The sequence below is a fragment of the Ambystoma mexicanum genome, chromosome 5q (assembly GCF_040938575.1).
Source record: "Ambystoma mexicanum isolate Mex_15411 chromosome 5q, UKY_AmexF1_1, whole genome shotgun sequence".
Taxonomy (NCBI): Eukaryota; Metazoa; Chordata; class Amphibia; order Caudata; family Ambystomatidae; genus Ambystoma; species Ambystoma mexicanum.
This window is the reverse complement of record NC_090933.1, coordinates 1,312,098,613-1,312,125,241: the sequence shown is the minus strand read 5'-3', so window position 1 is coordinate 1,312,125,241 and position 26,629 is coordinate 1,312,098,613. Positions and strand designations below refer to the sequence as shown.

General features: G+C 49.0%; 1 protein-coding gene across 6 annotated transcripts in view; it reads right to left on the bottom strand.

The window, feature by feature from the left end:
* The window catches only part of LOC138498068 (solute carrier family 52, riboflavin transporter, member 2-like), a 308,844-nt gene that overhangs the window by 181,370 nt on the left and 100,845 nt on the right, over positions 1-26,629 (bottom strand). For 3 of the 6 annotated variants that reach the window (XM_069621915.1, XM_069621917.1, XM_069621916.1), the window contains exon 2: positions 24,802-24,861. The exons of 2 other annotated variants lie outside the window; for them this stretch is intronic. In XM_069621915.1, the coding sequence (XP_069478016.1) occupies positions 24,802-24,850 (49 nt within the window). In that variant the 5' untranslated portion in view covers positions 24,851-24,861. Of the gene's footprint in view, positions 1-518; positions 578-24,801; positions 24,862-26,629 lie in introns of those variants that run through there. One more of the 6 variants, XM_069621920.1, reaches the window with a different exon arrangement.

Sequence of the window (26,629 nt, the reverse complement as noted above, 5' to 3'; positions counted from 1 at the left end):
GGGAATGAAGGAAGGTGTTTTTCCAGGATTCACGCTTTACTGCATGGTCAGTGGGTGCGTTTTGGGAGCCACTCGCTGCGGCACAGGATGGATGGGGAAAAGTCGTAGAAAAGGGTACCAAGGCTCCGGCTGGACACAGATGTGCGGTGAAGCAGGCCTCTTGGCAAGACAGTGGGGCCTCAATACTGCCTGGACATCATCTGGCATTTAGGGTCGAGTGCCTGCATCCCAGGCTTTAGTGCAAACCCCAGCGGGAAGCAGACACCCAGTTTCCATGTGTCGAGATTTACGCTTCACGCGGCAGAAAGCACGGTCGTTGCGTCACGTGATGGACACCCCATTGCAGGGAGCAAGGCAAGATTGGGCGTCCATTTCGTGGAAAAACGGAACATTGGAAGTTCAGAGCACAAAGTGATCGGCGGGCCTCGTATCTGCAATTCGCTGCCCACTAACCTGCGCAATATCGGCTCTTTGCCCACTCTTCTGGAAGAAACTGAAATTCTATTTCTTTCAATCACCTGTCTCCCCGAACCTTTGGACTCCTTTGCTCCGATGGTTATCGCCACTGCGTCCAGATGCAGTTTCTGCCGGTTCCTTATGGAAGGGAGCATTACAAATTGAAGTGGTCACTAGCGCCCTCTAGTGAACTAAACCCCATCTTAATCTGAAATCAAGCAGCTCTAGTTCCCCGGGCAACGGGATGCCTGCCACAGCAGGGCTACACCCGACTTCGATGCCAGCCCACAGCCAGCTAATGGGGGGAGGGGGGGCGGCGAGGGGGCCTGTGGCCGACACAGTGCCACCGCTTTCCGCTGATGGCATGGAAGTAAATTCAATAGGTTACACCCCTTTATATTCGCAGTGGTGTTTATAGAGGGCTCTGCCTCATTACTGAATGGGTGAAAGGTGAGCAACTCCTCGGATACACTGGAGCGCACAGGCAATGTCTCGGCGGGCTCTGTGGTAAGCCGGGAATAACCAGTCCCGCTGTAGGACACACCACCCCCCTAGGGGAACTCCATCAGCTCCCAGCATGAACCGTGGAATCCGCGGGCACATGAACCGTTCCAGCAAGGAGGTACCTTCTGACCCCTTACACAGGGTGCTCCACGCAGCCCATACACCTTCGGGGGGCGGGAAACAGGGTGGTACTCACCCAACAGAGAGTAATCCACTCCACTTCCAAACCCAACAAGTTCCGAGCTTGGGAGCACAAGGACACCTGGTATCGCACAGGGCAAGCAAGCACTCGCCTGTAACTCTAGTGCACAGCGAAGGATCGCTGCCCTGGGAGAGCGGGAAGGAAGCAAAGTCCGGAGTCTGACCCCGTGAAAGTCCAGCACACCTTGCTTCTGCCAGCCCTACTGATTCCATACTGCAGCCAGCAGCAGACTCCGCACCATAAAACAGGTGAACAGGACGGGCCAGAGTGGACACACCTCCAACAATGAGCTAGCTGCACCAATGCCAAGTAGCGCGCTGGGCCCTCAACACTGCAATGGCACTTGGCACAAGACTACTGCTTGAGCAGTAGTTGCACTGGGGCCAGGTACAGCACACCTGGGCACTTTGGACACTAACATGATACAGCGTGAGACAAAAAGAGAACGGGGTAAAGGAGGCCGGTCTGGTGTACATAACCAGACGAGGGAGAGCAGCCTGCAGCGGAGAGAAGGGGTGATCCAGAGCAATGGGAGAACCTTTAGCCATGAATGCAGAAGCTCACAACCCCTGCACGTGTCCATGAGCTCGGGGTAGCACAATAACAAAGAACCCAGAGTCGAGGAGGGTCAGATTAGCCACAACAGGGCGCTGCCATCCATGCTATCACCAGAGCCACCACCATACTCACCTATGACTCATTGGGCAACTATCTTGCGTCACCATGGAATCGCTAGGGGCCGATCAGGTGCCACCAGACAGAAAGGCAGTCCCTTGGATCAACGCGCAAGGCCTTGAACACACTTCCTCCTGCTACATCTAGCTCCCATCAGCCTTAGCCAGCAGAGTCAACCATGAGGCATCATGGGAGTTGTAGTCCAAGAAACCTGAAGAGCCGCTAGTTGCAGACTCCTAGGTAGGAACACAGTTCTCAGGGGACGCCAGAGTTCTCAGGGTAGCTCTCACATGAACAGCAAAGAAATCTGAAGTGAAAAAACATTAGGAATCGCATATCCAGAAAGTGCCCACACTGAGGCAATGCAGCTATGCCTTTTCTGAGACAAGTACCAATTCAGCTAGAGTGAACTCTATTTGGGCTACTCCGTCTCAAAAGGAGTCATTGCGAAGGTCGGCTTTGCAGATTCATCAATGCTAGCCTTGTGTAGTAGATGCAAGTGCATACAGGTTAGGGGCAGCCCTTAAGCAGGGAGATGGATACGCAAGGACAACCATTCGCCTCAAAGATCCAACTAGAGGATGACAAATGCCCACCTTCACGTGGCCTCTTAACCTCCCCTCCCCATATCACCCCCCACCCCATCTACCTCTAGGGTGGGCGCTCACTCACACAGTCAAAATGTTATCTTAAACCAATCCAAATCCTTACGATCAAGGAACCAATCTCGTTTGGAACAAAGAAAGCCTCACGGGTAGAACCGACACCCTGTTAAATATTTACTGTAACAACATCAAAATCACTTAACAGGATATGTTGGAATCAGTTGAAGAGATTCTGTTCAGTTGGGTTGGCAGAGGTCTAAATTCTACCATAATATGTGGAGACCTCAGCAGTAGGCGTTTGGACTGGTCAGCGGGTAAAACTATCCCAGGACCCGAAAAGTTAAAATCAGGGTAGGGGGGATCTCACAGAGGAATGGGGGGTTACTTATCCTCAATGGGAAAATTAAGAGTGCCAAACAGTGCCACACCACACTTGGGTCAGGGGTGCTCAAAGTAATATTCTAGATTACGTTTATGTCTTGGAGGGCATCTACCCAGACTTTCAGTCGCTGTACATGGTGGAAACTTTGGCGAGCCACCATCTGACGCTTAGAATTGCATGGACAGCCCCCTCTATTAAGCAGAACCCAGGAGGTTATGCCTTTGATGTATAGGTGAATGTGAGGGGAAACAAAATAAGATGGAATGGGTACAAAATGACAGCCTTTAACATCATCTTGGACTCCAGGGAATTTAATAACTACTTTGAGGAAGGGTTTGAAGGTAAGGGTGTGCGTGCTATTTGAGAGCCGATCTACAATCGGCTGCCTAGAAGGAAACGCAGGCACACATTTGACTGTGTTATCTTACTTAAAAAGAGAGCTATGGACCTCCCTTAAGGAGACCGCCCAAGAAGATAGGAGTAGTACGTTGCATCTGGAGGCGGCTTAGAAGACGTGGCTACAACATTACTGCCACCAAATGACCCTGAGGGATGCCCATAAAATGTTGGAGGTCCTGGGTAGCAACAACTCCCACAACTTCTGGAACCTAATAAAAGAGGTCAACAAGGTTCAAACAGGGTCCCAAATAAACCTGATTTCAGAAGAAGGAACAAGTTCCTTACCTGTATGGGTCTGGCATGGATTCACGTGTTCATGAATATTCCCCGTTGCCAGGCTGGGAATCCTCGGTAAAGAAAAAATCACTATCAGTTTTTTTTTTCTGATCTGTCTTTCTTAGTAGTAACCAATCACTGGTCTCTGGGTCATACTGCCCCCAGCCAATGACTGCCCTCTCCCTAAGCCCCTCCCCTGGCAGCCATCCTCAGATTTGGTAGCACGTAAAGTGGCAGTATGACCAAGTGAAGAGCCGCAGAGAGGAAGGAGGGAGGGTTCGCATGTGAATCCATGCCAGACCCATGATGGAGAACAGTTACAGGTAAGTAACTTGTTCCTTCTCCAGCATGGGGTCTGGCATGGATTCACATGCTCATGAACATAAGAATACATAGCAGTACACACATGCACAACCACGGGAGGTGGCAAAGGCTCAACATTAAGCATCACATCAAACTCAACATTAAGCATCTTACCTCCTCACCAGGCCCACCTTCAGCCGAACAGGTTGCGCAGCACTGCTTGGCCGACTCTGGACTCCTCCCTGGAATCCCGGTCGACGCAGTAGAATCCCGTGAAGGTGTGCGTCGACCTCCACGTAGCAGCCCTGCAGATGTCCAGCAGGGGTACACCAGACAAGAACGCCGTGGTAGCAGCGATCGTTCTGGTCGAATGGGCTCTCGGACGGCCGGGCAACGGTCGGTTTGCCAATCGGTGACAGTGCATGATGCAGCCGGAGAGCCATCTGGAAATGGAAGCCTTTGAGAGGGCCTTCCCTTGATTCACAGGTCCAAAGTTCACAAACAGTTGTGATGTCTTCCGAAAACTCTTTGTGCGGTCCACGTAGAACTTCAGCTCCCTAGCTACATCCAGCGAGTGCAAAGTCCTTTCGGCCGGCGACGAAGGCGACGGGGAAAAAAACTGGCAACACCAAGGGCTCGTTGAGATGGAAGTCCGATGGTACCTTGGGCATGAAAGAGGGGTGCGTCCTCAGCACAACCCCCGTCTCGTGAAAAGTCAAATATGGAGGCTTGCAGGAAAGGGCCTGGATCTCTCCCACTCGTCGTGCAGAGGTGATGGCCACAAAAAAAACTGTTTTCCACAACAGTAACTTCAACGGTGCCGAATGTAGAGGCTCGAGCCTGGTCAGCACCACGTTGAGTTCCCACGCCAAGGCCGGATCCTTCACCGGCGGGAATGAACGGAACAGTCCCTTCATAAACTCCATCACCAGGCGATGAGACCAGAGATGATTGTCACGAAGTTCTGGTGTAGCGGGATATCGTCGCTAGATGCATTTTGATGGAGGCATGAGCCAGCCCCGCCTTGGCCAGTGACAGCATGTACGGCAGCACTTGAGGGGCCATAATTCGCAGAGGGTTACTATTCTGTACACGGCACCAGACGGAGAACCTTTTCCATTTGTGTCCATAGCACTTGAGAGTTGAGGACTCCCCGGCCTTTGCAAGCACCTCCTTGCAGTCTGCCGGGATATCGTACTCTCAAACTCTAGTGCCGCAGGAGCCAGGCCTGCAAGCTCAGCGACACCAGGTCGTGATGGAGGATGGCGCCTCCTCCTCTGGAGAGAAGATCCACGTCTGTCGGTAGTTTGACTGGGGGGGGGGGGGGTACGCTGACAAGTCCAGAAGGTCCGGGAACCAGATCGGTCTCGGCCAAGCCGGTGCGGCGAGGATCATCCTGCACTGGGACCTCGAGTTGGTTGACGAGTCGCAGTAGCAACGGCAATGGTGGGAACGCATACAGAACAGGCCTTCCCAGGGGAACGAGAAAACATTGCCCATGCTCCACGGCTGGGGAAACCTGCTGGCGAACCTCTGGCACTTGGAGTTCACCGCCGTCGTGAACAGGTCGATCTGGGGTTTTCCCCATCGTCGGAAAAGCCGATCCACTTGGTCCTGACGCAGTTCCCACTCGTGGCATGAGCGCCGCTCCCTGCTGAGCGAGTCAGCGATGGTGTTCTTTATCCCTGCTAGGTGGAAGGGTACCAGAAACATCCCCTGGGCAACGGCCCAATGCCACAGTTCCTGGGCCTCCTTGGATAGGGCCGGGGACCTGGTTTCTCCCGGTTTCCGGATGTAGAACATTGTGGTGGTGTTATTGGTGAAGATCCTTACCACCTTGCCCTTGAGGGACTGGAGGAACGACCCGAGAGCCCAGAACACTGCTCGAAGCTCCAGGATGTTGATGTGGAGTGATCTCTCCTCCGGGAGCCAAAGGCCTCTCGCGTGAAGATCTCTGGTGTGTGCTCCCCATCCTTCCAGGGAGGCATCAGTCGTCACCATCTCCTGGTGTGCTGGGGTCTGAAAGTCTGTGCCTGCCGCTAGATGCGCGCGGGTGCCCCACCAGCAAATAGCTTGGCGGAAGACCTTGTTGAGCAAGATCTTGTCTTCGAAGATGCCCGCCACTTGCATCCAACGGGCGTCGAGGAACTCCTGTAAAGGGCGCATCCGCAGCCTGCATAGGCGCACCAGGTAGATGCAAGAGGACATCATGCCGAGAAGGGACTTGATGGACCTCACCCTGGCCACGTCCAAGGCCAGCAGGCGCTGCACCTTGCCCAGGATGGCCTTCGTCCTTTCCTCCGACGGCAAAGCCAATCGTGCCACTGTTTCGAGCTTGGCTCCCAGAAACAGTGCAACCTGTGATGGAACGATGTGGGATTTGGGGAAGGTGATGGAGAATCCCAGATCCGTGAGCAGTTTGACGGTCTTCGCTGTGTGCTCGATGGCGAGCTCCCTTGTCCTGGCTCGGATGAGCCAATTGTCCAGGTAGGGGTAAACGTGGATCCCCTTCAGGCGCAGCCACGCCGCCACCGGCGCTAGGCAAATACCCTGGGCACCGACTTCAGTCCGAATGGCAGGGCCTTGAATTGGTAGTGCCGTCCTTGGACTACGAATCTGAGAAACATTCAGAGACTTTTTAGAATGGGGATGTGGAAGTAAACATCCTCCAAGTCCAGCGACGATAGGAAGTCGCCCTGCTCCAGCTGTCCCAGCACATGCTGCAGGATGACCATCCGGAACTTCTGGGCCTTGATGTATTTGTTTAACCGATGCAGGCCCAGGATAGGACGCCAACCGCCTGTCTTCTTTCTGACGAGTAAGTCTCTTGAGTATACTCCGGAGCCCCGGAGCCTCTTCGGGATGAGCTCAATGGCACCTTTCTTGAGCATCGCCCTTACTTCTAACAGCAGTTGAGGGACGTTATTTTCTTCCTTGCCACGGGAGTAATGCGGGGGCACTTCTTTAGAAATTCGAGTGTGTGCCCGTGGGCCAGGGCATCCAACACCCAACGGTCGGTGGAGATGGACTCCCACAAGCTGACGAACTTCGCCAGCTGGCCTCCCACCAGGGTGCTCAGGTGGGGGCCCAACGCTTGGAGTTCAGTCCTGCTTGGAGTAGGCGCCTATCTTTAGAACAATTCAATGGGAGAAAGCCGTGCCAGTTTCTTGGCTAACAGCAATTGTCGTCCCACTATTTAAAAAGGATTCTTGCCCAAGCACTTTAAATTATAGACCGATTTCCCTGTTGGATTGCCCAGCCAAGATCTTCGCATGCCTAGTATTAAGAGACCTGCGAAAATGGGCAAATGAGAACAGAAGAATGGATATATTCCAAACAAGGTTTTGTCGGGGAGTGGGGACTGAGATTAATTTTTTTTTGCTGGAACTGTTCAAGAAAGGGGCGATGAAAAGCAACAACGCACTTTATGCCGCTTTCCTAGATTTTTGTATGGCTTTCGACACAGTCCCGAGGAACAGGTTATGGGCCAAACTGGATAAATGGGGTTGTTCTGCTCTACTGGTGATCCCGATATGGCTACATACAGTGATCTTGTGTGTCCGATTGGACAGAGAGGGTAGTCTATCTGCTCCGATCAATTCGGCAAGAGGACTGAAGCAAGGTTGCCTATTGGCCCTGATTCTATTCCTCCTTTTCCTGTCTGATTTGGGTTAAGCCTTACTGGGTATCAAATGTTTTGCCCCAAAACTAAAATGCTACTCTCATTATTTGCTGTACTCTGACGACCCAATTTTAAGGGGTGGCAGCGTCAGTTGAATGCTTTGGAGGCATACACCAAAAAGAATAAATTAAGTGTCCCCAAATCGAAAATCCTAATTTTGTATAAGGGTCCTGGAAAAGCAAGAGGACAATGAAGTGGTCCATTGGTGGGACACCCGGAAAAAAAGTGGATTACTTTGTGTACCTGGGCTTCTCAATTTTCCCGAAAGAAAACAGAGCCTGGAGTCTCACTGTAAAAAAAATAAACACATTACGGGGTTGGCCGCCCAGGTATGCGGCTTAAATAAGAAATGTGGGTACTTTGATAATTCCCATACGTATTATTGATATTTTATTTCTATCGCGCTTGTACACAAGTGTTTCAGAGCGCGACAAGGCAAGTGTGGGGGAACAGGGAAGAACAAAACAATGATCTTACTAGGCCCCGTGACATTGAGAACGCGCAAGTGCATGGGAGAGGGGGAAGGGGAGGGGAAAAGTGCATGGAAGGGGGAGAAGTGGAGAGTGCGGAGCAAAGGAGAAATAGATACATAATAAAGGCAACACACAGTGGTAGTGCAGCCAGCAATTGGCAAGTGCTGGGTTTAAGGCAGCAGACAGGGTAGGTCTGATAAGTGCAGGAAGAAAAAAGAGGGGTGGCTGTATGGGTACAGATACAGACCCCAGTGCAAGAGGTGGCCTGGAGGCAGTGCAGGGGGGGGGTGGGAGGGTGAGCAGGTGCCTGGGCCCAAAGTACAGAAGTTGGCCATTTGGACGATACCAAGAGAGAACAGAACACCAGGGGAGAGGGGGAGCGAAGGCAGAAGCAAAGAGGAAGGTCTTGAGGTGCTTCCAGAACCAGAGATGGTTCTCTTCAAGTTTCAGAGAGGCAGGGAGGCTGTTCCAGAGGGAGGTCCCAGCCGAAGACAGATCTACACCCAGCTCGTTTCTTTGAAAAATGACTGACCCTATTGTAAGAAGGTGGTCCCGGTGGTGACGTATGGGGCTGAGACGGCATTTTTTGCCCTTAAGGGGCAATGGTGTAAGCTTGAGGGGGGCATTCTGGAGGAAAGTTTGAAAGTTGCCAGCTAGTGTTCCAGCTTCAGTTTTAAGGTACGAATTAGGTCTGGCGTCATTGGAAGTGTTGTTTAAATGGAAAAATTAAAACTTCCTACGAAAGATGTATCTGTAGGAAGAGGGATCGACCTGGGGGATGTTAAAGTGTGGGCTAAAGTAAGTCTCCGGCCGGTCTCACAGAATGGCACCGCCACTGTTTTGACTTTTTAAGTGCAGTTGACTCCTCAGTGGAGTATCTATGAAGGTATCCACTGAAAGTAAAAAGGAGAGTATGGGAGGCCGACTGGATTGACACTATTGACCATGTTAGGAAGTATCACATATTCACAGGGTTGTTGCTAGACACCAGTGTTAGGAAAGATTTCATAGTTGTATGCAATTGTCCCTCCACGTGTCAACCCCCAAACTTTTTGCTGCTGTTTAGACACCATTGACTGACTTTGCCGGAGAAGCACAGCCTTAAGCTACACTCCTCTGGGCTTTCGCTCACTTTTCAATGGGGAAACTGGCATGCCCTTAAGACAGTCAGTACTGGGAGACTTTGTTTCCCTTAGTCCTTTTCTCATGTTGCAACTTTTGTCGACAAGAAACAAGTGTGCAATGTATCTTACGATACAGCACACTTGGGTCTATAGTCATTTCCAAAGGCCCTAGATACTCTCCCTGGACTTTTTATGAACTGTGCAGATGTGTCATGGACAGGACTGGTGGCAGCTATTGTTTGCATTATTTTTAACCCTTTCCTGCCACGTTAACCACGTTAGGCACAAATAGGTGGCCTGGCTCCAAAATGGCCATGCCACATGGTGCTTTGTCCTGCCCTTGGGCCATCTGGCCCCTTCACCTTCCCCAGGTCGAGTCGACCCGGGCCAGTCCTCATTTGGTCATGCACTTTCCCGCGAATTCCAATGCTTTCGCAGGCTTCTGCATTCCTTGTGTGTGCCCCTCCAGGATGTGGACTGGGATGTCTGGTCCCAATACACATCCTGCGTGCCAGAGTCTCATGAGTGCCCTGAATGCCTGAGACCACCGTGGTCTGCGATTGGTCCACGTATGAAGTGTGTTTGTGAGCAAATCTCCCATTGGGTCCTCTTTGTTTTGGCGCAAAGGGAACTTTGGATAAGAGGAGGCTGGAAACACCACTACTAGGTCGATCTCCCGAGTTCTCACTGAACAAGGATAGGATCCAAGTATCCTGCAACTACGAAGCTGAGTCGAAATACCGCTGGAAGGTTTGGCACCCTGAGCCCGCTGTCGTCCCTTGGGACCCCTCTGCATCTGGTCGTCCTAAAAGGTCTGCGAAGACGCTTTGACCCATTGGAATAGTGGAACTATTCTCGGCACCTTCACCAAAACCTGCAAGTAAGCTTTCTCGGAAGTGTCCCTGGGCCAACCAGTGGGCTGACCATCTTACGCAGGACCCTTGCTCTGTCTCCGTCGTAGTTTTGAGGAGGCCCTCGAAACTTGGTATACTGCTAGCTCTGTGTCCACAGCACCCTCATACCGAATTTCTTACACTTGGCATTCCCAGGTCTGCAGTGAGACAAGTGCGCCTGGACCGGAGTAAACGCGGTTACTGTGTTGCCCTGCTGCGGCAACGTCCTTTGCAAGTCCGCTGTTTTTGTGCCCCTCTTGCCCCTGGAGACTGCTGCAGTGAAACTGGGGCGATCCATCCACCCGGAGCGGAGAAATCGCCACTGTCCCGTTTGGGAATCATCACTGGATCTCAGGAACTAGAAAAGGTACCGAGATGTCCTTTTTGCCGCATTCAAACCTGCAACCGAATTGGACTAACCTGCTGAAGTTTGGGTCTCCTTGCATCAGGGACTGGTGAGAAATCAATCTCTTAACCGGTGGCCCCTAGCGCAAGAGTCCATTTTTACGCACGAGTGGCCCCTGGGGGCCCCTCTCCTGTCCACCGCTATTGCATAATAGCAACTCCATCCCAAACTCTCAAACTGCCTCTTCCTTCAAGTGGAGGTCCTTCTTGAATAGTGGGTACTTATTCTTCATCGCCACATCCACCTTCCCGAGCTGGTAGAGACCCCTGAAGATACCCTGTTTTGCCCATTGGAACAACCACGTGCATTTGCATTATAGATGTACTATTGAGCACAAGGCTCCCCTCTTCTTAGGGCTTGGACTACCTCTTAGTTAGGTGAATAACTGATGTTGAATTGGGCCTAAAGATTAACTGCACTACCCGTTTCCTTCCCCTCTAGGTTGTCAAAATACTTTGTGCAGTCATCCCTTTAGACCCCCTGGTCTTGTATATATATATTGTACTGAGTTTGACATATTGGTTTACTTAATGATACAGCGATTCTTTGCTATGGTCTAGGTTACAAAGGCCTTGTAATAAATGTGTCTATATTTTTAATAGAACACCTGTCTGGAGTAATTTGCAAGTGTCCTTGCTCTGTGTGCTCATTGAGGTCCTTCAGTCTCCTTCAGTCTCCTTCAGCCCTCATGAGACTTAGTCTTGACCGCCTGCCATGGCTACCCTGATTGGTCTGGCTTGTCCAGAGGTTACCCTGTTCCAAGAAACTAGGTTGGCCTACTGAACCTCTGCCCCTCCTGGTCAGAGTTCAGAAATACTTCTTAACAACCAGACCCTACAACACTTTGCCACACTATTTAAGGAAACATCTGGGGCAATAATAGGGCTAGTCAGTGTTTACGCCTTCACTTGAACTTGCTCCCTACCAATGAAATGTTGGGTGCACAAGGCAGAGTAGCGCGCAATTGAAGGATATGTAGATTCTGCAAAATGGAAAAGTCCATTGAATCCGTACAGCACCTGCTGGTAAATTGCTCCGAATTAACCAGAATACGCCAGACACATTCATCGCACCTTTTAAAGGATTTTAAGGTGGAACGCCCTGGTTGGGTAGGCAACATTTTATGGATACATCTTTTAAATGGTCGAGGGCAGCTACACGTTTTATGAAATAGGTCTTAGTGCTCCACTAGGAATGTCACTCAGAGCTGTGCCTCAGATTTTAACTGATTGAGGAGAACCCTATTATTCATCCAGTAGAAGTCCTTTTAATGAATTCTTATATTTATGTTTTGTTCCATTATACCTGTAAGTGAAGACAAACTGGGACGTTATATGCGAGGGGTTCCTGCTGCCAAAGTGTTCTTTTAACTCTACTTGTAACAGGTTTTATTTGATGTTTATTGTGTTTATATGTGAAAGGTTCCTTGTGAACTACAACACTTTAAAATAAGAAGAATGACGACCAATCTTAAACTACGAGCAGAAACGTTAGAACCAATACATTCTGGAAATCTCATGCCCAGGTTAGCCTGGATGGCTTTGAAAATGCAAGAATTGTATTGTACACTTGAGTGCATTCCAGGGTGGCAGATTGCCTCTTCAGGCTAGCTATAGCAGCCAATAGCCCTGAACTCCACGGAAAGAGCACTGGAGGCATTATATGGGATACATTACTCACCGTAATCGTATTTCTGATGCTTGTATCTGCTTAGATTCACATGCTGTGCATAGGCCGACATCTAGTGGAAGCTGCGGAGTATTACAGTTTGTTTTTCGAAAGTCGAAAATGGGCGTCGACACAGGCGTGCCAGTAATACTATCCCTAGTGTGACGTCCACTGTACCCAAGATCCCTCACGCGTGTAGGATCCTCAGATTGTATTTTTTCTGACATGAGGAAGCATGAGGAGTAGCGTGAGTACAGATAATCCAAGCAGATAGCCAGAAAAGGTAAGACTACAAGCAATCATGCGCCTTCTCTCGGAGGGGAGGAAGGGTGGGTCGCATGTGAATCTAAGCAGATACAAGCATCAGAAATACGATTACGGTGAGTAATGTATCCCTTCTGAGGCTTGTGGAATCTGCTTAGATCACATGCTGTGCATAGATTAGCGAGCAGTACCAGAAGAAGGAGGTGGGATGTGAGAAGGGTCATGAGCAAACAGGTGTCTTAGAACCGCTTGTCCCACTTGTGTATCTGTCTTGGAATGAGTGTCAATGCAGTAATGCTGAGTAAAAGTGTGAATAGAGCTCCAAGTAGCCGCTTTGCAAATGGTGTCGAGGGGAACATTTGCAATGAAAGCCAGAGTGGCACCAATGCCTCTAGTAGAGTGGGCCCTTGGCGTAAAAGGCAGAGTCTTGTCAGAAAGAGAGTAACACAGCTGTATACAGTTGATAATCCACTTCGAGATAGCGCCCTTAGAGACGCGATCCCCCTCTCTGCCTGTAGCTACGGAGACAAACAGTTGATCTGTTTTCCTTAGCGGTCTGGTTTTATTTACATAGTATAGGACCGCCCTACGCACATCTAGGGTGTGTAGTTTCACCTCAGCCGAGCTTTGCGGGTTCTGGAAGAAAGCCGGAAGCTCGATGGACTGGTTTACATGGAACTTGGATATGAATTTAGGTGAGAACCTAGGGTGTGTGCGTAAAACCAGTTTGTCCTTGTGGATAGTAAAGAAAGGATCCTGCACTGACAGAGCCTGAATTTCACTGACCCTTCTTATGGAGGTAATGGCTACTAAGAAGGCCGTTTTATAAGTCAGGTGTTTGAGACTACTTTTATGCATGGGTTCGAATGGGGGTCCCATGAGCTTAGCTAGCACCACGTTGAGGTCCCATCCTGGCGGTGGGTTCGAAATAGGAGGGTGAAGTCTCTTTACTCCTTCCATGAAGGCTTTAACCACTGGTACTTTCCACCACGAGACCTTGTTATGGGATGTGGTGTAAGCCGAGAGGGCTGCCAGGTGTACTTTCAGCGAGTTAAAAACCAACCCTGCATCCAGCAGGTGGAGCATGTATGTCACAACGTTGGAAGGAGTGCAATCAACCGGGTTGATTTGTTTATTCTGGCACCAGATAACGAATCTTTTCCACTTATCAAAGTAACAGTGCCTTGTATTTGGTTTCCTGGACTCCTTTAGAATGTCCATACACCTCTGTGGTAATTTGAGATGTCCAAACTCTATGACTTCAGGAGCCATGCTGCTAGGTTCATAGAGTTGGGTTCCTGATGCACTGTTTGACCCTGTTGCTGGGACAGTAGGTTGTACCAGGCTGGGAGTCTGATGGGTTCGCACACCGCCATCCTGCGTAGGTGTGGAAACCATGGTTGTCTCGCCCACATGGGAGCAACTAGGATGAGCGTCATAGATTCCTTGTTCATCTTGTACACCACCTTCCTGATGAGAGGAGTTGGTGGAAAAGCGTACGCAAACATCCCTGACCAGTTCATCCACAGGGCATTCCCTTGGGAGTCCGGCTGGGGGAACCTGGATGCAAATCCTGGGCATTGTTTGTTTTCGCTTGTGGCGAATAGGTCTATAGTGGGGAAACCCCACTGAGAGAAGAGATCTTCTACTACGTCTCTGTGAAGGACCCATTCGTGTTCTTCTGGGAGGGAGTTTCTGCTTAGAGCATCCGCTAGGGAATTGAGCTCCCCTGGAACATGTTGCGATGACAGGAAGATGTTCCGTCTGAGTGCCCATATCCATATTTTCTGGGCAAGCTTGGACAGATTTGGCGAACGAGTCCCCCCTTGCTTGTTCAGATAGAACATGGCTGTCGTGCTGTCCGTCCTGATCTGCACCGACAAGTTCAGTAGATGGGGCTCGAACGCCCTTAGCGCTCGGAATACTGCCAGAAGCTCTAGCAGATTGATGTGGTTCTTGGCTACTGAGTGAGACCAGAGACCCTGAGCTGTGTGGTGGAGATGGTGAGCTCCCCACCCAGTCAGGCATGCATCTGTAGTCACCACGGCTTGTACTTCGGGATCGTAAAAGGGTTTCCCCTTTGCGAGATTCTCTCTTGTCCACCAGTGTAGGCTCTGTACGAGTGTTGGCGAAACGACCACTAGATCGTCCCAATGACCACTTGCCTGAGACCACTGTTTCGCCAACCATTCCTGCATGGGACGCATGCGCAGACGCGCGTGGGGGACCAGGTAAATGCATGACGCCATCATGCCCAGTAACCGCATAGCTTTGCGTACTGTTATCTGTTGACCTGACTGATAATGCGGAATTTGCAGAAGTATATTCCGAATTCTCTCTTCCGAAGGGAAGGTCAATCCTTTCTGAGTATCTAGGATAGCTCCTAGAAACTGTTTTGAGGTGCTTGGCACCAGACTTGACTTTTTCTCGTTGATGGAGAAGCCTAATTCGTGGAGGAGGTCGATAGTCCTCTGAATGTTTGACCTGCAAATTCCTGGGGTTTCCCCCGTTATGAGCCAGTCGTCCAGATAAGGGTACACCGGGATTGCTTCCCTGCGTAGGTGTGCAGCCGCCACCGCCAGTACCTTGGTGAATACCCTTGGTGCTGAAGCTATCCCGAAGGGCAGTACCTTGAATTGGTAGTGGCGACTGTCCACCTTGAAGCGCAAGTACCTTTTGTGCGCTGGGAGCATGGAAATATGAAAATAAGCATCTTTCATATCCAAGGTTGCCATGTAATCCCCCTTTTTTAGGAGGGGGATTACCTCTTGTAGCGTGGTCATACGGAATTTTTGGGGCTTGACATATTTGTTGGCAGGCCGTAAGTCCAATACTGGGCGCATTGTCAAATCTTTCTTTGGCACAAGGAAGTAAGTTGAATAGATACCCTTGTTTACCTGGTGTCCTGGGACGAGTTCTATCGCGTCCTTTTCTAGCAGAATGGCGATCTCCTCGAGAAGGATCCTTTGATGCTCTAGGGAGTGCACTCTTTGTCGTGGAGGATGATTCCGGGGACGCTGCAGTAGTTCTATACAATATCCTGCGGATACTGTTGACAGCACCCATCTGTCTGAGGTGATCCCTTCCCAAGCCTGGGTGAAGGTGGAAATGCGTCCCCCTACTGGGGTTGCGTGGCAAGGGACCCTGAACTGAGCGTCACTGTTTTGGTGGAGGCGTGCCACCGCCCTTGTTGGGGCTGCCTCTGCCTCTTCCACGACCTCTCTTGTTACCCCTGCCGTAACTCTGGGTAGACTGCTGGTTGTTATTCCATTGTGTACCTTGTCCCTGGGCATAGTTGCCTCTTTGTGAATTTTGGCCGCGTGGGCGACGAAAATTATTGTTACCCCTCTGGTTAGGGGGTTTGTTGGTAAGCTGGCCAAGGGATTTGAGAGTCTCATATTCATCTTTGGCATTTTTAAGTGCGTCTTCGACCGCTTTCCCAAACAATAGGTCGGGTTCCACTGGCTTGTCTATTAAAGAAGCCTGGGTTTCTGTCTTGAATCCCGACTGCCGTAACCACGCATGTCTCTTGATAACAGTACCTTCTGCTATCAATCTCCCTGCGTTGTCAGCGGCGTCGAAAGTTGCTTTTAAAATGCAACCAGACACGGCTCTCCCCTCTGCCGAGATCCGAGCCAGCTGGCCCTTTAACGGTTCTGGAGCAGAGGCAATGAGCGCCGCGACTTCTTCCCATTGATGGCAATTGTAACTAGCCAACAGGGTGGTGGAATTCGCAATCCTTGCTTGGTAGGCGGACGTTGAGGCTACCTTTCTGCCAAACCCGTAAAGTTTTTTGCTCTCCTTGTCGGGAGGAGCTTCTGATGAAGATAAGGGCGTGCCAGCCCTCTTTCTAGTGTTGGTCACCACTAGGGAATCTGGTTTAAGATGTCCCTTTATATACAGAGGGTCAGACTGGGCTGCCCGGAAAATCTTTTCAATTCTGGGGTTGACAGCTCTGGTGAGGTTAGGATTCACCAGGGAAGGATCTATTCTTCGTTGGATGGATTTGAGGATAGGGATGGTCTGAGCGACCGGTCTTCTCTCTCCTACAAACTCCTCCGCGAAGTCCCTTTCCTCCTGTACACCGTGGGTGTCGATGTGGAAGTGTTCAGCTGCTCGAGCGAGAACCTCGTTAAGGAGGGGCTGGTTATCAACTGGAGAGTCAGTAACTGGGGCTTCGCTTTGTACTGGGGAATCTACTCTGTAAATTTCCTGCTCATCTTCTCCCTCCTCCAGGTCCTCATCCTCTGCATAGTAATCTGTCCCGGTTTGTTCTTCCATAATTGCAAACTCCTGGTCCTCTTCAGGGAAAACTTGTCCCTGATAACTGGGGAGTGGAGTAGAATATGGAGTGGAGTAAGGCTGAACCTCGAAGGGTTCAGGTCTTTCGACCCGGGGCTTTTTACTTAGCGGGATAGGATCGGAGGAGCCTGAGGGTGTGGCCCCTTGAGGGTTATATGAAAGAAAGTGTTCTGGGTTCTTATCATAAAAATTAGCCAAGGAAGACATCCTAGACATAACCCTGTCTATGTCTTCACTGGACCATTCCCTGGAACAGGGTATTACTTTAGCAGGTGATTTATTTTCAAGGGTAGACTTGTGTTTGCTTGTCTGCTTAGGCTTTACAGGGGTGGAAGGCTGTGCTTTCCGCTGTTTCCCCCCTTCTCCGTGCGTGGAAAAATGTTTTCCCTGTCCCTTGGGGGCCCCAGAGACTTTCGACGCCTGGCGTCGAGGGTCTGGAAAGGTATCTGTGTGCTTCGGGCGTGGGGCCTCACTGGTGTTAACCGCGGTCTCGGTATCTTGGAGCGCGGCCTGGGGGTGGAAGTCGTCTTCGTCTCCCGACGATCGAACTTCCGTTAGTGTGTGTAGCGAGGCACTCTTGGCAAGAGTGGATGATTGCCTTGCGTCGTGAGGCGATCTCGATCGAGAGCGCCCAGAGGACACCGAGTCGGACCGTTCTTTTTGTGCCTCTTTCCGGGAAGTCGACGTCGTCGAGGTCCGGTTGGTCTTAGTGTGTTTAGTGTGTGTTAGGTGTGTAGCGCTTGCGTCGCCGGGGGTCTTCCCCATAGCCGCCTTGCCGGACGACCTTCCGAGGTCGGGGACCTGCGCTCGTCGGCTGTCTTTCGACGCCGTAATGCCCTCGCCGTCCGAAAGTACGGCGTCGCTGCCATCGCTGAAGGCGCCCTCCGCTGCCATGGCCTCCTGCCTGGCGTGGTGGGCCCAACGCTTTGTCGAACGGTCCTTAAGTGTCTTAGGTTTAAACCTACTACACGCTCTGCAGTTCGCTTCGGGGTGATCCCTCGGCAAGCAGAGATTGCACGTGGCGTGCCTGTCGACCCAAGGGTATTTGCGATTGCACTTGGGGCAGAATTGAAAAGGGGTACCCTCCATACGCACCTTAAGGCAGCGGGCTGCTAAGTGTAGGAATATATATAAATGTAACTATATATCAAGAGTGAAGAGTATGTACCACCCCCCACTCTCCCTACTTGTAAGGGCCGAGGCCAGCGGCCTACTAGGCCCGGGCCGAGGCCAGCGGCCTACCGAGGCCCAGATCCGTCGTGCAGCAGTCGACGGTCGATGACTTCTCCAGCCGTCGTCGAGGTTGAGGGTCGACGTTGGGGTGGGGAAGGGAATGAATAAGAATTAAAATTATAATAACAGCAAAAGTATGGCTAAGGCCAGGGAACTCCGCAAGATGCTTCCGACCAGTATGGCGGAAAAAAACAATCTGAGGATCCTACACGCGTGAGGGATCTTGGGTACAGTGGACGTCACACTAGGGATAGTATTACTGGCACGCCTGTGTCGATGCCCATTTTCGACTTTCGAAAAACAAACTGTAATACTCCGCAGCTTCCACTAGATGTCGGCCTATGCACAGCATGTGATCTAAGCAGATTCCACAAGCCTCAGAAATATATATATATATATATATAGGCAGATATCATACCAAAACGCCCAAGAGACGCACATCAGAAGCAAGAACGCTTCAACAGGGTTTTGGAACTTGCGACTGAAGGCTGGCCAGATTAAAGGACTCCAACACAAAGTGTGCAACCATATTACAGAATGGAGGGAGACAAAAGGGCAGTTACTTTTATGAGCAAATATACCAGCAGGACCTGTGTAATGTGACCCTATCTCCCCCACGAAGGATACCTAGAGCATTGCCTCACAAAAAGCCGAAAGAGCACCGTTGGTGGCAAAGCCCAGAGCCGCAGATAGACAATGCTGTTCAGTCTTCAAGGAAAGACACACAAGACGCAATAGCAGCACCACTCCATGCTGAAGTGTGGGAGAAGGTAGCATGCAACTTTGAAGGACCAAGCAGATGGACCACAACCAGAGGTTTGCCATGGCACGGAAGGGGAAAGCTTTTACATAGACAGTAGAACAGCCATAGAGTTCTTCAGAGAGGTGGTTTTGCAGAGAGGGAACCCTTTCCCAAATTGTAATGGACAACAGAATCCAATTGGTATCCGTGGTCATGAAAGTGTGCTATACAGCTCTTGAGGACAACCCCACTACCCCCAGGGCAGCGGTTGGGTAGAATGGCTGAAAGGTTCATTAAGTGCGCCATACAGGGGACTGTGAACTCAGAAAGCGGCATCACCACCTTTCTGCCTCATGAGCGGGTAAGAAGAGCTTGAACATCGAAGGGATTCTAGACTCAGAATCCAAAGTCCGAACCTAGGGATCAAGAATAGCAGCATAAGTGGGAAGAAGGGACTGGGAGAAGGAGCAATAAGCCTACAAAGGGAAAGACCATTGGCCACGAATTCAAAGATAAGGTGATTTTGTGGAGGAGGAGGGGAATAGTTCGAGCCAGAAGGGGAAAGGCCCAGGAGATCCAGGCAGGTGTAAGGACAATTACCTGTAAGTGGCTTGAGCACCATCACATAATCACCATTCCTTTCCTAGAGTTGCGGGAATGTGGCAACGGGCTCTGGACATTGGCACCTTTGCAATCATGTGGGGTAGCCTGCGAGATGCCCAGACGAGAAAGAAACAGAAGAATGGATTCTTTGCAAATGTACGCAGAAGTATTCTCAGTGTGCACTTATACACTACCCTGGGCCAGGTACAGCAGTCTGCATCTACACTGCGGCACGCCATCTCCTTGCATTGGCGCCTACGAGGGGGGGGGGGGCATTACTTCCTGTGAACAGCCAAGTACAGGATGGGATTCTCTTTGTCTCCACTTTCCTTGTAAACCGCCATGCTCTCACTTCTAAATCTTCTGCTGTCTAATGGAGCTCCTGCTTTACAACCCCATGGGCTTCTTTTCCTAAATCGATTATTTGCTACCAAAAACCCTTCCGCATGCCAAACCACCCTTTCATTGAATGCTCGTTGCCCAACTTGTTTAGGCATAAGCGACCAGGTGACTGATAGGGTTTCTACCTTTATATTGCGCAGCGAAACCTTTTCTTGTGTCATTTAGTCACAACGTAGGTATTTCCATGAGTAACGTCATATCCTTGATAATCTAACTGGAAAGATGTTGACGTTAATAACACTGCTCTGCACAATGGCTGGCACCACATATACCGGCACTAGAAGCCAAGTATACCTCGCTCAGCTCCCGCTAGCATCCATCTCAGACCCTAGTCTGTCCACACTGACAAATGCTGTAACAAGTAATGTCTCTAGTGCCTTTGAGGCAGTAACCTATGCTTCTCTACCATGTGCCAGATTAACTAAACTACACGAACCATTGAGAAGAGCCCTACCCCCCCACCAACCAGAAAACAAACTATAAGCCTAGTCTGAAACCTATCCATCCCAAGCAATCTCCGCCCTTGTCCAAGTCTAATATAAATGCCCCCCCAGACCAACAACTATAAGCACAAGCTACGTGCTAATACAGCCCACCTTAGCCTAGTCAAATAAGTCAGTGAGACCTCCCCTCTTAAAGGAGCGCTTCTTAATGCAAGATCGTTCGTCGCCCACACTGACATAGCCGACCTCATTACCGAAGGTAATCTGGAGTTCCTTGCAATTACAGAAACCTGGCTTCATAATGCAGCAGGGCCCTCACTCCTTCTAGCTATCCCCGATGGGTATACAATAGTGAGACAAGAGGTGGTGGAATTGCTATCATTTCTAAAACATGTCTGTCCCTAAGATTGGTTCCTACCCACGTCACAATCATGTGAAATCCTCTCTGCTAAATTCCAGATAATTCACAATCGCTCACCATCCATTTATTATACAGACCGCCTGGCCCTCTTGGCACCTTCAAGGAAGATCTGCACAACTTACTCACAAATAACCTTAAACCATCCTCCCAATTACTCCTATTAGGGGATTTCAACATAGGCTTCAATGACCATTTGGACGAAAACGCTTCAGATATAGCTAATATAATTAGCTCACTAGGATTCTCAAAAAGTAAATAAACCTACCCACCTAAAAGGGAGAACTTTGGATTGGACAGCGGATTTTAAGTGTTCAGTTACCATCTCATCCATCCTGCCTCTTTCATTGACAGATCACTCACTGGTGTCCTTCCACCTATCCACTACAAAACCCTCTCTTCTAGCTCCCCCCTTCGCGCCACTGTGCATCACCAGAAATAAAAAAAGTATAACAGTTGAGAAAGTAATCCCTGCTATTCTCCCTACTCTCAATGCAGTTGAGCTGAAATTCCTGATCCTAGCACTCTAGTTCATGAATATAATAACATTATGCTCACCACAATGGACAAAATTGCCCCCCCTTAAATTAAGAGCCAGTAAACCTATAGCCCCACCTAAAAAATGGTTTAGACCACAGTTTAAAGACCTTTGCACCTTAAAGAGAAAGAGTGAAACTAATTGGAGACTTTGCCCTTCCAATGAGAACAAAGCCAAATTAACCCCACTCTCGTCGCATTAGAAGAAGAAAATTTGCCGGGCCAAACGCAACTCCTACGATGAGCGTATTGCCAAATCAAATTCTGGTATGAAATAACTTTTCTCCATTCTAAAAGAATTAGAATCCCCAATAGGTATACCCAATACCTGCACTAAAGACAAATCTTGGTGTGCAGACATCCAACATGCGCGAGTTAATAAAATCAACATGCTCCAAAATAAAATTCAGCAGAAAAAAGAAGCACTGAATCTACAGTGCTCGTCAAAAAACCCTCTGCCTAGTACATTACTGGCGGCACACAATCCATTCCACTTCTCTAAAATGTCTACATTGGAAGCAGAAAAAATAATCCTGTTACTGAAGCCTTCCAATTGCAAAGGTTACATTTGTCCAGCACAGCTTATAAAAGATGCTGCTAGAGAATGATCCCCATTCATTACTAAACTAATCAATGCTTCCTTTGCTACAGGCACCATCCCTGCCAATCTCAAACAATCTTGGGTGCTCCCTCTCCTCAAGAAACAGACATTAGATCCCCTCATCCCCACTAACTACCACCCCATTACTACGGTTCCATTTCGACTCAAAATATTGGACAAAGCTGCCTATAATCACATTCAAAAACACCTTCAACTGCATAAATTCCTAGGTAGCTGACAGTCTGGCGTCCGCCCATTACATGGCACGGAAACAGCCCTAATCGATTTAAAATCACAAATAGATGAGTTGAGAGACAAAGGGAAGACAACACTTCTGCTCTTACTTGATCTCTCAGCCGCATTTGATCTGGTTGATCATAAGGTCCTCTGCAGACACCTGGACTCTGCCGCCCATTTCTCCCCGGAGGCCATCAGATGGATTGAATCCTTCCTGAGTGAAAGAACGATGAGTTTTCTCTCCCTCGGCAGCTGCTGACCCAACCCCTATTCTGTGCGGGGTTCCTCAGGGCTCTTGTGCCTCACCAACCCTCTACAATATCTTCACCAAACCCTTGTTTGATGATCTGAACCTTCTGGGTGTCACCTACACGAATTATGCAGATGACACTCAGATTCTCCTCCCGCTTTCTTGGGATCACATTAGGGACACGGAGTTGGTGAACAAGGTATAGCTTATCATCCAAGCGTGGATGGCCAATCATGGCTTATGCTTGAACAATGATAAGACTGAGTTGTTAATTCTAGGATAACAGGCCAATATTAAAAAACTAGGACAGGAGTGCTCCTCTTTTAATATCGACGGGAATACCATCAAAGTCTCCAAGGAGGTAAAAACCCTTGGTTTCTATCTGGATTCCACTTTGTCTTTTGACAAACAGATACAATCCCTTAACTCATCCACAGCCTACACTTGCAAGCTGCTAAGAGCAGGCAAACCTTTCATCTCTGATGATAGCTGCTTCAGCCTGGCCAGAGCCTTAATACTCTCTAGAATCGACTATTGTAATGCCCTATAGAGCGGGGCCAATAAAACCACCATTCGGAAGCTCCAGATATTATAAAATAATGCCTTAAGAGCTGCCCTAAGCACAAATAAAAGAACTCATATCTCATCCCTCAGACGCCAACATAAATGGCTATCTACAGGCAATACAATTCAGCTTAAGACATTGTGTTTGACCTATAAAGCTCTTAACAATTCTGCCCCTAGCTACCTCTCAGATAAATTCCAGAGAAGAATTTCTCCTAGACCAACTAGAGCTGGTAATACTAACTGCCGGGCTATACCTCGATATAGGCTCACCACCATCGGTGGCAATAGCTTCCCTGTAAAGGCAGAGATATGATGGAACTCAATTCCACAAGAACTACGAAGGGACCAACCTTTTCCATCCTTCAGGAAAAATGTTATAAAACACAGCATCTCATTTAACCCATAGCTTACTACCCCTTCCACTGAAACACATGAGAATCTACTTTACCTTGCGAGTCTAAGTGTTACACGGCAGTGTAACATGCGGTAACTTGTATATTTGAACACTGTATATTGTTGAAATGTATATGTATCTATTCTACCTGCGAACCTGAGGGCTCCACAGGGTGATAATCTGTAACTTTTATATTTGTACATTATATATTACTGTAACTATATTGCTGCCATATTCATACACTGAACTGTGTTTTGTATCTACAGTAATTCATACTATATTTGTGTATTTCTGTACATTGCATAATTATCTAAGCCTTGCATTTTCATTCTGTGATGCCCTATTACCTCTGGGTCTGGAGCGCGTAATAAGTGAATAAATAAACAAACCCAGGATTTGGTCTCCTTGCACATGCAGAGCGTGACACCAATGTTTTACACTTCAACCGTATAAACATGTAAACGGAGATCACCACAAAATCGGGTGAGTTATAACTCTGGACTTCCTGGTTACAACACAGGGTGGCAACCACCATCGATTTCTTCACTTGCAGCTTCTACTTTCACCAGAAGCCCAATACCAAAGAGAGCCGAGCTTCACAACCCAGAACAACGAAAAAGTCACAAGGGTTATTAGGGGAATAAAGTGGTGTTTCATATGGTCAGCTGACACTATTCAGGACGCAGAGTTTACAGCAACAGACGGGACCAACTACCAACCATCTGTCATGAGCACATTACTTAGCTCCTTAGCATGTCCCATTAATTGAACATGGTGTGAATTGGGTGCCCCAACACGAACACGTCTTTGTTCCACAACACTAAGCAGACAATCCAAGCCTCCAGCACACAGCAATAACATCTCTCCTTACAGACAAACCAAACTTACACCCCTAAATCCAACGTACCACCACCGCACGATTAGCACATGGGCCTTTCATCTGAACATAAATGCCTCCGACACAGCACCCAGGTACTCCCGAACTGAACTCAGCAGCAAAGCTATCTGGCATTTTTTCGCAATCCCCACCAACCCAACCCCTCTTTCGGATCCGCCAGATCACCCGCAGAGCATGCAAACGGCATTAGAGCAAATGCCAAACCTCTGTTACATAACCATGTAGGGACAATTAGTGTGGTGCTCTAGATAGGAAGACGCACCACTACAAGGAATAATGTGCCCACTTTTTCTTTGGCAAACCGAACAATAAATGTATTTTCTTACCCGTTTTGTAAAATACATAATTTCAATTACTCCCGCTGCACATGGGCAACCGGCTACTTTAGCACACTTTCAGAATCTGGATAGAATTGGATTGCTTTTGTAACTGCCCACTATGCCCTGAAGGCAGCCAGTAGTAATAGTGAGTTTTGGGCCGATGCATGTGCATCTCATTGCGGTGGGAGATGGTTCTGGTCTTGCTATATTTTTCATACACATCATGAACCAGTGAAAAACGGAGGCTTTATTATGTCAAAGCACTACTATTGCGCCATTTTCTAAATAAGGACACAATTGAACATGCACTACGCTGTCTCAGCTCCACATCTTGAGCTGGCACTTAACTACCACACAATAGCCAAACATGGCTTGCGAAGGCTAGAAACCATTGAATACATCTTTATCAATGTAATGTTGAAAAAAGGACCAGTGGTTCAATTATTTGCTCTCACTTGTGAATAATTCGGTGCATTTATTTTTTAAAGTGGTGCCAAAAAGAATTGTGCATATAATGGTGTGAATAGAGTAGAGATGCTTACTGTTCAGAGACGAGTCGAATGTTCCATAGTCTTCCTCCTGGGAGTTCATCTTGGGTGCACCTGAAAGAATGAAAAGAAGCCACAGACGGCTCTAAACTCTACTTGCACCAGGGTAGAAGCAGCGCGGGGGGTGCAGGTGGGTGGAGTCTCCTGCTACTACACCAACGTGGATGCGCTAATCCCCACCATGGGCAGGATACTGTGGGGTGGGTGGAGTAGGAGGGCCCTGCCTGCCCAATAGGGTATGGGGACCCCCTGCAGAGTCTCTGGGATGAGTAAGGAGTGGTGTGTCTATGCCTCGGGCACTGCAAGTGGAGCCGGTGGGCCTACATGAGCGCTCCAGAGTCTATGGGCCCTTTGCCTTCCAACACCTCAGATAAACCAAGGGCCATAGCCTGCAACTAACAGTCCAAACTCTGCCTGCAAACAAGGGCCAGTCAGCAGATCTACAGCTGCAGTCGGCGAATGCACAGATTACAATGTACAATCATCACACATTGGCCCGGGAGACCAAGACTATACGCTTTTACCCCGAGTCATCACTAACATTTCTCCCACTAGCATGGTTTTAGATGCAAAGCTGCAACAAAAAACACAATCAATCACCATTAAAAATTTCAAATCCGTAGCACAACAACAAAGATCTCTCATCCAGCATGTTGGCCATTGCTCTGTGCAATGGTAAAAAGACCAACCTCTGCTTTCCATTCAATTCATTAAACTAATTGCCCAATTAGAGCTCTTGCTCCAACTTAACAGGAGATGGTCTGTACAACATTTCCAGTTGGTCTTGTTGGGAAGGGGGTGAGCCATCCCACCACCCCTGAGCACTCTAGAGTAAGGCGAGCTGCATTCAAAGCACCATGATGGGCCAGGGGGGGGCAGTGGTAGGATCCCAACCCGATGTAATCAACTCACATAGTGAAGCCCAGGACAAGAGCAAGACTGCCATTTTTCGTAGATGTTAACTATAGTTAGGAGGCAAGGCCTGCACAGCGAATGCAGCATTTTATGCACTAGGCCCTACGAGCGAGACAAGGGAAACTTCCAGCCATGCCGGAGCTCCCATGAGGACAACTCACACCCCCAATCGCCATAAAGTTCTTTCATTGCTATAACAGTGTTGCAAGGAGGTTTTCCTATCCAAAAGAAATGTGCCCTACAAGGCCTTGATCATAGACCAGCGCCTGGTGTGCATGTTATCTCGCACTGGCCAAAGTCTGACCTGGCCCAACCCCAGTTGAACAGGAGTTATAGCCCGCATAACTGCCTAAGTCCCAAGACCCCTGAATTTCATGGCACCAGGTGACCGTCGACCACTAACCTTAAAGCAACGCTGCAGCCATTCAGCCCTCGCATCCTGGTGCTGTCTGAATCAAGAACAAGGTTCAAGATTGCGAACATAAATGAGTTTTGTAAAAAACGAAAGGAGGACAAATGGTTTGCATTATGTAGTGATTCAATCATACAGCCCTTGGTGAAATAGGACGATATGTAGTCATTCTTAAGGTCTTTCATATTAGGCAAAGGTCCCAGGAACCCTCAATGGTGCGATTTGTACCATAGGGGTATTTTAAAAAGAGTAAAATAGGCAAGTAACAGATGGCCCGCCTCTGAATGGCAACCTTTCATCAGAAAATAATGTACATGCTGTTTCTACATTTTGATGATGTGCTTTGCTCAGTAAAAGAAGCTATTATTATGACTAAAACTAGCCTAAGTACCTGGCTCTGCCCGGGATGTCCATTCTCAGATTATTTTTCATATTCCACCCGACCAAATATTATTTGCCACAAAGGTAATCGGCAATACATGTTAATTTCACTAA